The following is an 11,127-nucleotide window of genomic DNA, read 5'->3' as shown; positions in this document are numbered from 1 at the left end:
CTTTAGACAGTTTTTCAACTCTCAGTAATGCCATAGTGATCGTTTGATATATGGACCTGCAGCGGAGTTTAGGCCCAGACACGGCCAGTGACGTCAGACTTAACGACCGGATAGGGTGTAGAGTATAAGGTAAAAGTCTTAATCTTCAGATTTAAACCAGTTACTAACAGTAATCAGTAATTTCTTAGTGCAAAAATAAACCAACACGTTCCGTGTAAGCGAACAATAAATAGACCTAGTTCTTCATTCACTGTAACTCACAGGTCATTTCTAATATACTTTTGATGATCAGAAATAAAGAGGAAACATGTTAAAGAAAAAAAATATTTCAATATTTATTTGCGGTATAAACATGTCTTGTGTTGATTCAATATACTGACAGAAAGGTGAAACTGCCCCAGTTAACACGCCCCTTCTTTTTATACACAGACAGATTGCATCTTTTTTAAAAAAACAAAACAAAAACTGTTTACAGCACAATACAAAACAGCTATTCAACGTGACTTTGAAGCTGTAACACGATGCAAGATGCATTGTCAAAAAAATCCCTGAAAATTTCCTCATTGAGGTAACATTTTTAAATCATTCACTTTTTCTTTCGCTTTGTATTTCACGCCTCGCTCCTCGCCTCCTCTCGCTCATTCACACCTTTCTCTCCAGAGCACAATTTCACCAAGATGTAGCTACAAGTTTAAGGACACAGAAACGGCCGTTCCCGTGATCTGGCAAATTTACAAACAGAGAAAAACACTTAATTTCTCTTTCATTGTTACAAAGACACACGCACGCACGCGAAAGAAAGAAAGAAAGAAAAAAATCACAAGAAAGCAGCTTGAAGTCAATTGTTTCTTTTTAAATAGAAAAGCTCTGTTCTGAAATATATTTCAATCCCAGGGTGCAAGTGATCAAGTCCTCTGTGTTTTTCCTATTCTATGTGGGATATGACTCCAGACAAGGAAAGTCCATTCAAGCATGGTGGTAGTATTCTCATCTCTGATGCTATACCAGGAGAGGAACTTTTGCATATAAACTCATATATATATATAAAGTATATTCATATTGAAAGGCCACAGGAATAGCATAGAGCACATTATATCAAAACCAAGAAGGAAAAACACCTTAATCACTGTAATTATTCAAGCCAGGTTGGCGTAAGGGCCTATTGTGAAACATAACTGGCATGCTGTACCACAGCTCTGTCTGTGTGGAGCAGTCTGTGTATGTGTGTGTGTGTGTGTCTTTAAATCTGCAAGTCTTTCAGGTTTGTACTGGACACACTGGCCCTATATTTTGTACACCCCAGGAGAAATGTTACTTCAGTCCATAAGCCATAAATCGAGCTGGATCTTGTGGAATTATATAGAATAGATATAGTACAAAAAGAAGAGAATTTAAAAATGTTGAGGTCTTGGATCTACAAAATACTGCAAAAAAAGGTGTTTTGATATATTGCAGAGTAACAAAGAGGACCTCGTGTGACCCGTTACGGCAAAAAGACAGCTTGTACTCTGTTATTACCGTGCTCTTATTCCAATAACAGATAACAAACCTTTTCTTCTTCTTTCCACACAATTCTTTTTTCCAAAGTGAGATACAAAGAGTATTGAACAGTCAGCATTAGAAACAAGTTAGAAAGATTATATAAGGCCAGCTAAAACCAACCCTCTTCAGATTCCCCTGCTGTGCTCGCAGAAAACACCGTTCGTGGTTTCTGTTTAGACAAACGTCCACATCCCGACTTTGAATACGCAGTTTGCTGTGAACACTGGACCTCGTGCAAAAACCGCCTTGTATGAGGAGATCTCTAACTCTAACCCGACAGCGTGCTCTATCGATAGCAAACCTCAGCATCTACCACTTAGCCCTAAAGCTGGACACATATCTCCACGGTATTCATCTTTTCATATTCACTAGTATATGAAAAACAACCTGTTTGCAGGTTGTGAGGTTTCACAACATTTCCAATTTTGTAAAATCAGACTTCTGTTCAATACATGAGCAAGCAGTGAACATGACCTCCAGCTTTTTGGGGTCACTGTTTCCTAACAACAGCTGCCTCAGCATCTTTATACTGGTCCCTGTCGAGCTAAACATATCCCCTGCTACACCTGGCACAGAACACCACCTGGACTGCTTTGCTTTAGCAGGGTGTTTTTGTTTTTTTGGGAGCATACAGCTCTCTGATTACAGCTGCAAATAGCAGGTTATTTCTCTTCTTTTTTCTCAGGGATTGTAATTACGGACATTGCTATATTTGTTGTTTTTTTGTCTGCTGATTTCCGGCAGCAAGACTTTAATCTCCGCAGCGTGACCCTCTGCTAGGAACATTTTTGAGCATGAAAGCTGGAACAGAAAAGTAAACTTTGGGGGTTTCAACTTTACGGAGCAGACTTTCTGATTAACAGGTGGTGTTCACAAGGCTCAGCTGTGCAATTATAACACGTCCGCGCACGAAGAAGACGAAGAAGAAAATGTTCTTTCATGAGGCCCAGTGTACCTAGAAGTCCAATTAGCGTGGTGTTGTTTGGAGTCTTTCTCAAAAATCACTGCGGGTTTGCTGAAGCGCTACAGATGTGGACGCTGTCTCAGAAAACGCTTTGACTACATGCTGTGTGCCACTGCGTTCAGCAGCAACAGCAGTTAAATAAAACGGTCCTCATTATTTGTCTTTCCACCTGGTAAAGTAACGTCCAGCCTGTGGTTGAGTCTACTGTTAGAGAGCATACGGCACCACAGCATGCTCTGGTATACAAAATAATAAAGATCTGTTTAATATTCATTTGTGTTTAATATAGCTTTCATATAATAATATACCCAAGGCTTAAGGGTGAATCAACTCGGACAAAGCTTTCTTTGACAAAACGAGTGATCCCTTCTTTTTTTCGTTTTTAGAAAGACCTTTCCTCTCAATTTCCTCCAACGCTGTTAAGGGACGTGAAACTGCTGAAGTAAGTGAAGTCTAGCGGAAGCCAGTCCCAGTCAACCAGACCAGAATCCAAACACAAAGACCAAAGTAAAGCCCCGACCCGACCCCCCACCCTCGGTCCTGAAACACACAAGAAGCTAACATAGGCCAACAAAACTTTGGGGTGCAGGTTATACATTTGATCTGCCCAAAAAGTACCTCAGTGACCCAGAAATGTTAATACTGACTTCCTGTCCCTGATCCGTAACCTCTAACCGAGTAACCCTTTTTGGCAAAACGTGCTGGTGGAACAACTGTGTTGATGAAATCAATAACTGAGGAACTTTGACCGAAACTGACTTTTTGACCGAAACGAAACAAATGATTAAAATCTTCAGAACAGCTGACTGAAACAACTGGATGAACAGTCATATAGGGAAGGAAGAAGGAACTGGGAAATGCGCTCGAAAACAGTTGGCCAAGTGTCAAACACGCAGGAGTAATTTCTCCCATCTCCAGCCGTGAATCAATTCCTACTTCCAGCCTGCTGCTTGTTTTAACCCCTATCCCTGCTCCTCTGCTCAGGGCCCAGTTTTTGCTCCCTCCCCGCTGAGCCGTGCAGCTGTCAGGACTCGTCGCAGCCTGGGACTGACCTCTCCGCTCCTCTTCTCTGAATGTCTCTTTATCTGACTGCTTCCAGCACAGGCCAACAAAGTCAATGGCTACACCACTGTGCAAACTGCATTAGGTCATAAACCTAAAGAAAAAACAAAACTTAAAAAAAAAGACCATCTAAAAACCCATTCCACTTTAATTTTACAATCTCTTAAGCCATTATTTATATGGCTTGAGATAAATATATTTATATATAAGGTATAGATCTGTGCGTAAATGTACATAGAAAATATACAAAAATGCATATAGACATACTGAATTTGTTAAGGACTGCCCATACATTTTCTGCTATGTACGTTAACATACATACAGTACAAACATACATACTGTGTTTATATCGTGTGTGTGTGTGAGAGTTAATTCCTTGGTTTTTAAAAACTCTACATTCAGTAGAGTGAGATTTCCTATGAGTAAATCCCAGCTTTTCCACTTGGCACCAGTCACCTCGGCTCGAGAGCCGAGACAAGGAGGATGCAGTCATCTTATAAATCAAGCGCTAAAGATTTTCCGTGTTCCTATCTTTGTATTAAGCTTTCTGTCCTGCTGCAATCATTTAGTTTCTCAGTCAAGTTAAACCTCCCTCATTCTTCGTTTACAAGCTGTTAAGGAAGAACAGCTTTGTTAACCCACAGCATCCTTCTCTGGGTTGAAAAACCCCCCAAAACCCTTTAACGTGGCATCCATGACTCCTCCTGACACGTCAACGCTGCTCCATGGTCAGGATCTCGGACAACGAGCCTCAAGAGGCTAAAACATTCATTAAAACTCTGCTCTCCTGCAGTGCAGCCACTTGCAGACATGGTAACCATACCACCATGCCCCCCACCCCAAATCCTCGTAAGTTGCAATGGGGGCAATCCACATGAAACTGAGACTCTCATTTTCATGTGGATTCTAGGGTGTCCAGTTGAAACACGTTGTGATTGGTCGGGGTGGTGAAGAAGAGCTGGTCGTGCGTCGGCGAGTTCGAGTGGTTGTCACAGGGGCTGTTGAGACCTAGCGTCCGCTCAAAGTCAAGGAGCTGGCCCATGAAGTTGAAGTTCGGGGAAATGTTTGACTTTTTCCGCTTCACAAAGTCGTAGGCGTCATTGAGCGACAGGTTGAGCTTCTGCATCAGGTAAGCCACGGTGACGGTGACGGAGCGGCTGATCCCGGCCAGGCAGTGGACCAGTATGCCACACTTTTTGGAGCGCGCCTCGTCTGAGGAGGAAGGAGGGAACAAGGAGATGAGAACATGAATGAGAGACATGACTACTGACCGTGTTTCATTCTCAACACTGGGAATTAAAAAGATCAATGAATCAGAAGGAAAAGTTTTTCTCTATATATTATAACGCAGACTTTCCAAAGAGCTCGTCGCCTGAGGATGAAAAGAAGGCAAAAGAGTGAAGCAAGTGTACCTCAGACAGGCTTTCGCTAACTGGAGAGCTCCGGGACTTGAGAAGGTTCAAATGCTCAGCTGGCACTATTTCTACTAGATCAGCAAGTAACAAAAACCTGCCTGATACTGGGTCATACTGCAGTGGAAGTGGCCCCACAGTGCTTTAATTTGCAGAGAAACTTTTGAATAACATCACGTGGTCATAGCGAGAACTGACAAACAGTAATCTGTGGCTATCATGAAAACTGAGTTACTTTCTGAGGTACTTTTAAGTCATTAAATGACCAACATTTGCAAACGAGACTGGCTTTTATCATTTAACGCTGCCGTGACTTAACTTCTCGCATATTCACCCTGTGGTTTTCCCCCGGTACTCTGATTTACTCCTACAGCAAGTGACCACATGCTAGATTATGTGGTCGGTCTAAATGAGCTGTAGATGTGAGCCTAGAACAACCAGAATGAAAAATCAGAAGTGCCTCATTGCGATTATTATATTTTCAATCCAGAGTGACCTCTGTCGCTGACGGCAAAGTGTAATTTTTCATTCTGCTTTCTAGCTCTCGGTCTGTAGGAAAACCTGAACAGAAAAAGCATCTTACATTATTAACTGGTTACATCCATCCACCTATCAGTTTCGAGCCCTTGCACTCGCATCTCTACAGGCCATTAGAGTGAGAGTTAAGTGCTCCGTTCCTTCCTTTCTTTTCTCCCTCTCTCTTTCATCTCTCGCTGCCAACGTCTCTTGTTGTAGGATTGGGGTCAGTCGGCTCATGAGCTCAGGCTGCCAAGGCGATGCAAAATTAAATTTATATGTGATGTGCGCTCGCTTTCCGCAACGAAGACAGGGGCAGAAATCCTTGCCCGACGAGTCAAAAACCAACTCGAGAAGCCTCGGAAGTCGAATAAGTAACGGGCTTTAACTGATTACGTCACTTTACTCGTTCTTTGCATGTGCAGTAACGTAAGGATTTTCATTTATGCAAGAAACTTCAACTCCCTCCCCATCTGCATTCTTGCTTTCACAAAAGAAAAAGCACGTACAAACAATAATTTTAGGCATTTAAGGGACTGCAACTTTCAGCAGCGCAGTGTGAAGTCATATCGGCATCTCCTTCACCCATAATTACCCCGTTATTTACAAAAAAAGATCTGCTGTAATCCCTGCTTATTACAGCCAGCTCCATTTAACATCAGCGTGACCCAAATCTGCCACGACCTCTGGCTCTGGCATATGTCTCACTTCCTGCCACCTACAATGAATCATTACTCTAAAGGAAAACAAAAGGGGCGGGGGGTAGAGTCGGTGGTCTGGACAATCTAAGACATGCATGAAGACTTTAGCACTGACTCATCGGCGAGGGAATTCACTCATTCTCTAAAAATTAAGTGAGAAGGAATGACGGGAATGATGGGAAACACTGAAAATGGGACGAGATGAGAACTCTTCTGCGTGACCTCATTCTCAAAGAATCCATTTCCATGTTTTATTCACAGAGTTGCCTTTTCATTCTACGATTTTAAATTCCTGTTTTATCAATCACGGTGAAATGCAGGCTTAGCAAAACCACGCTAACATCCATCTTAAACTGTTTCCAAAGAAGCTATTTATATGCACGACTTATGATTAAAATCTTGGATAAATGCAGCGAGAGTGACTAATAAAGAGCAGATAATAACGGCACTAAATGGACTAGTACTTAAATAGCACTTTTGTAACTCTGTGACTCTAATTGAGCACTTAAAGCCCTGTTTTGTTTTGTTTTTTCTTTCTTTTTCACATTCATCCATTGACATACTTTCATACAGTGCTTTGTTTTTTGGCTCTAATTTATTATACAATCTAATATGAGGATTTTGGACTGTGATTGACAAAACATGCCTCTTAAATATGAGACCTTGGGCCCAACCAGCACACTGATTGATAATGAATTTAACTTCTTCAGATCCCTGCCCTGACCCAAAAACACATTTGTCTAAAATAACCTGACGGATATCTGAGACAACTGCACAGCATTCTCCACTCACCTATGAAAGAAATGGCCTCAGGGAAAAACTGAGAGAGGTTTTGGCTCCAGTGATCGGAGATGGGAATCTGTTTGTACTTGAAGTCCCCTTCGTGTTCAAACATGTTGGGCAGGTTGGGCGTCACGTTCAGGATGTACTTGATATTGTACTTGCTGAGCACATCCAGGTTGGCGGAGTCTTTGGCACAGCCCAGGTAAAGGTAGGGCAGGATCTGGACGGGGAACGCTGGCTGGTTGTTGGGGAGCGGACTGCCCTCCGACTCTGTGGCGCTGCCCGGCTCGCGGTCCGATTCCCCATCTGAGCAGTCGGAGCTGATGCGGAGCCCTCCGAGACCGAGGACGGAGGCTGGTGGGGAGCTGCTGGGACAGGAGCAGTCCAAATTGATCTCGCAGTGCTCTGGGTACTCTGACTGGAACTTGTTGAAGCCTCCTGGAGCATGATGAAGACAAAGGAAAAACAAGCAAAAACAAAACATGTTAGTATAAAGCCAAGAAAGCAATTTCACTGGGAGGAGAGGAGGGGGGTTTAAAACTTGTGCATAACCAAAGGCAGGAGGTATGAGTCATTTAACATGAGCCTGGATATGAAGAAATTAACACTGAGTCCAAATAATCTGAGAAAAATTTGGTGCTAAAATTGGCCAAATGAAGAAAATCTCTTCACTCTTTTTTTTTTTATTACAGTTGCTTCAGATATCAGAGGCGGTATTAAACTTTGAATTGCACGTGATATTCTACGTGTGTAAAAACGCTTTTATTAGATCCACGGCATATTTTCACACACACCCGTGACAGATAAATTATAATAAGTTGGTATTTACGTCAGTCTGAGAGAGAGGGGGGAACAGTGTAGACAGATGTGGCTCCATTGAGAAAAGCTGAGCAGGACAGTCAGCTACAACACTACACAGCTCAGCGGACTTTTTGTGAATGGCAGCTCGAGGCTCGTGACTCCCGTCAAAGATTTCTATTTTCTCGTGGTTAAATACCTCTCTGCTATGGTTATAACACCTCATTTCATCGCCTTTCAACTGTCTTTTTTTTAAACAATGTCGGCTTTTTTCTGTGGGATTTTTCGTAGCCCGTCGTCGTGTCCTGGTTTCAGTGTTCATTCATGAAAAAAAAACCGCTCGTCTTTTCCTGAAGGAGCTCAATATGGCGGGGCGTGTACTTGCAGCGTTTAATTGAAAACACGCCGCATTTGAAACTGCTTCTTCTTTCTTTTTTTAAAGCACTCGATGAAATTACGAGGCGTTGTTGACGCTTTTCTTCTTCCTAAATAATTTCCACGCTTTGCGAATCAATCAATAAATAAGTAAAAATAAAAGCGATGATTTTGGTCGGAAGCAGGAAACATCTGTCGAACAGCTACTTCATTCTGACACTGGATCCGATTTGTTACACACCGCCTGATTTTGTAACAGTGACACTTTATTTTAATATGCGGAACTCATTCAGTGTTCATCAACTCTGTGTGTGTGTGTGTGTGTGTGTGTGTGTGTGTGTGTGTGTGTGTGTGTGTGTGTGTGTGTGTGTGTGTGTGTGTGTGGACAGATGAGAACAGCTGGATTTATCTGAAGTGGCGCCACATTTTAACCCCCCTTCAAATTCCCCCTACAAACACTTTATCGATGCAATAATGTTTTATAAGCTACTGATAGGAGTGGCTTGTTCAAGCTTAGCTATGTGACTCCACCAGATAAAATCTGCCTTAAAAGACAATCTGTTCCAGGCGTGCCACGACCCCCCAAAACACCAAATTCACTTAGTGCGGCGTTTAAGTGCAGCATCCCAGGTCTGATAAATCAGTGTGATTTACACTCGCTTTCTTTCCCATTAATTGCAGTGAGTGACACTACAACAACACTAGTCCAGTTCATCTGGGACTGTCTAAGTTAATCAAATCAGAGCGAAATTCAAGCAATTTGCTGCAGTCCACTTTGAGAGGAAGTAGTGTGAGAGTTTTATGAATTAAAAGGCACCAATGCACCACAACCCAAACAAAACCTCTAGATTCAAAGCAATCTGATCTTACCCTCTAGATAAAAAGCCTTGCACCCGTCGTCCCGGAGCTTCTGCAGGAGCAGCCCAAGCACGGAGCTTCCCAGCCCGGACTCCTGCCGCTCCGAGGTCGCCTCGTCGTACAGCACCACCACGTCCGTCTTGCACCTCTTTACAAATTTCTCCTTGTCCTCGTTGTTGGGGATGATGGAGCGAATGGGGAGGTTCCCCTTTTTCAGTCTCCGGAGCATGAGGCCCGGGATGGCCAGGTTGATGGCCGACTCGATGTGCGAGGACTCGTACAGCTCATGGGGTCTGCAGTCCAGCAACAGCAGAGAGCTGGCCCCGGACTCCAGCTCCTCCTGCAGCCACTCCACGCTCTTACTCGACATCATCGTCATAGTCACGATCACAGAGCATCCCCACGAGTGATTAATTCTCATCAGTGAAACGTTAATCCTCCCGTCGCCTGCTGTGACATGAGAACAACACAACAGAACAGAGGAAAGGAAAAGAAAAAAAAAGAAAAAAAAAATCACGGCGCTAAACTTCCCTTCCCGCGGCCACCACCACCAACGCCACCGCTGCTCCTGCCGCTGTTCCTGAGGGCGCAACGCACCCAACACACACTTCCACACGCGCGCACACACATCCAACACACACGCAGCGATGCCCCTCCGGTGGGAGCAGGAAACTTGAACATGCAGAGGTTTCTTTCCCTCCTTCCTTCAGTCCGATTGAAGCGGAGGTTTGACTCCAGTCCATCGACCGTCCATTCGGTGAGCTCGCTCCAACTTTGACGCGTCCGCAGAGCGACGAAACGGCCCAAATGAACCTCGTTACTCTCTCGGGATGTGAGAGCCGGGTGAGCCGATGATGCTAAAGCCCATGCTTATTGTTATTACTGGACATGCTTGGCCCGTGGTGCGCCTCTGGTTTGTCATTTCCACTGGATGCGTTAAAGAGGCTCTGCGGGCTTGTCACTGAGGAGAGGGAGGAGCGCACATATTTAAAGGCGCAGCGCTGCTTTAGAGTCACAGGAGCACAGTGTAGCTTCACAACATACTATCCATTCATTGATTCTCTGTAGCTTATACTCTGAATTAATAAAAAAAGGCCGACCTAATTCTACAAATTAAAGCCCCACGTCCTCCAACGCTCGTGGACATCTATATCCTTTGAGTCTGTTAAAATCTGAGTCTTTTTTGTGTGTTTAATTTTGCTTTTTAAGAGTTCAGTTGTAAAAGCAACTTTTAAAAACACTTCCTCGTGGTACCATGAATGATGTTTTAGGGATTAAAAGTTTATTCCCGAGTCATTCCCCTTGTTTTTTGCTTTTTTCAGCCTCTACTTTCTCATCCCAAATGACCTTGTGTCGAGATTATTTTATAGTTTTAACACTCAGTGAAGGTTCAGCCCTTTAAGCAAACATGTGCTCAAAGTTAACTTGTAACTATTGGTGTAAGTGTTGTAAGGTATCAACTTTATTAGGGACACTTCACATTTGTAGCTGTGCTTCCTTAAAGTTTAATCTTATGATGCCTGCCGTCATAGACCGGTAATAAACACAGTGCCGGATGTTCATATTTTAGAGCTTTGTAAAGATAATCTCTGTGGCAAGCCTGTCGTGTTGTGTTGTAAAAATAAACTGATCACTGAGTACATTATTGCAGATATCAGTTTTGAAGATAAAGCTTCAATCAACAGACTGTATCACGGAAGTGCGGACGATTCCTCACAGATAGTTTCTAATTATCACAGCCTCATCCAAAAGCAATACATCTAAAATACCATGTTGTGTTCAGTAAACCAGCAGAAATGTAATAAAAATGGAGTTGTGGCCAGTTATACCAAGTCTTTAGTTTGTTTGTGTGAAATGATGGCTCTGCGTGTACCCATAACTCAGTGATTTAGGTTCTCGGGTCCTTATCCTGTTCATTTAATAATCTGAAGGCACTCAGTGTTTTAATAAATCATCAGGTGTCAGACCTATGGACCTCATGCCCAAGCAGTAACTCTTGTCCTACCATCAGTTTTCCTTTAGTCTCCACAACATATTAACCCACTCACTCTGTGCACCTACACAGGTTTGGTTATAATATTACTGGACATAACAGAAAGGTGACTTTACTTACTAA

At 43.1% G+C, this 11,127-nt stretch overlaps 1 protein-coding gene across 1 annotated transcript; it reads right to left on the bottom strand.

Annotated features, from left to right (window-relative positions):
- Positions 1-310: 310 nt before the first annotated feature.
- On the bottom strand, positions 311-10,093 carry dusp7 (dual specificity phosphatase 7). Its single transcript, XM_004548550.6, has 3 exons — positions 9,024-10,093; positions 6,990-7,418; positions 311-4,780 (listed from the first exon to the last, which is right to left on the bottom strand). The coding sequence occupies exons 1-3, from the start codon at positions 9,430-9,432 to the stop codon at positions 4,464-4,466; spliced, it is 1,155 nt and encodes a 384-aa protein (XP_004548607.1). The 5' UTR covers positions 9,433-10,093; the 3' UTR covers positions 311-4,463.
- Between the last annotated feature and the right edge of the window lie 1,034 nt (positions 10,094-11,127).

This window comes from Maylandia zebra, linkage group LG5 (genome assembly GCF_041146795.1).
Source record: "Maylandia zebra isolate NMK-2024a linkage group LG5, Mzebra_GT3a, whole genome shotgun sequence".
Classification (NCBI taxonomy): Eukaryota; Metazoa; Chordata; class Actinopteri; order Cichliformes; family Cichlidae; genus Maylandia; species Maylandia zebra.
The sequence above is the reverse complement of the archived record's forward strand: the minus strand, read 5'-3'. Positions and strand labels throughout refer to the sequence as shown.

What these genes read in the sequence shown, in the direction of transcription:
- dusp7 (XM_004548550.6), bottom strand. Translation starts at nt 9,432, where the DNA reads ATGAGAATTAATCACTCGTGGGGATGCTCTGTGATCGTGACTATGACG. An exon ending in CAAGGCTTTTTATCTAGAGG is followed by an intron (nt 7,419 to 9,023) that starts GTAAGATCAGAT and finishes ATCATGCTCCAG; the next exon opens with GAGGCTTCAACAAGTTCCAG. An exon ending in TGAGGCCATTTCTTTCATAG is followed by an intron (nt 4,781 to 6,989) that starts GTGAGTGGAGAA and finishes CTTCCTCCTCAG; the next exon opens with ACGAGGCGCGCTCCAAAAAG.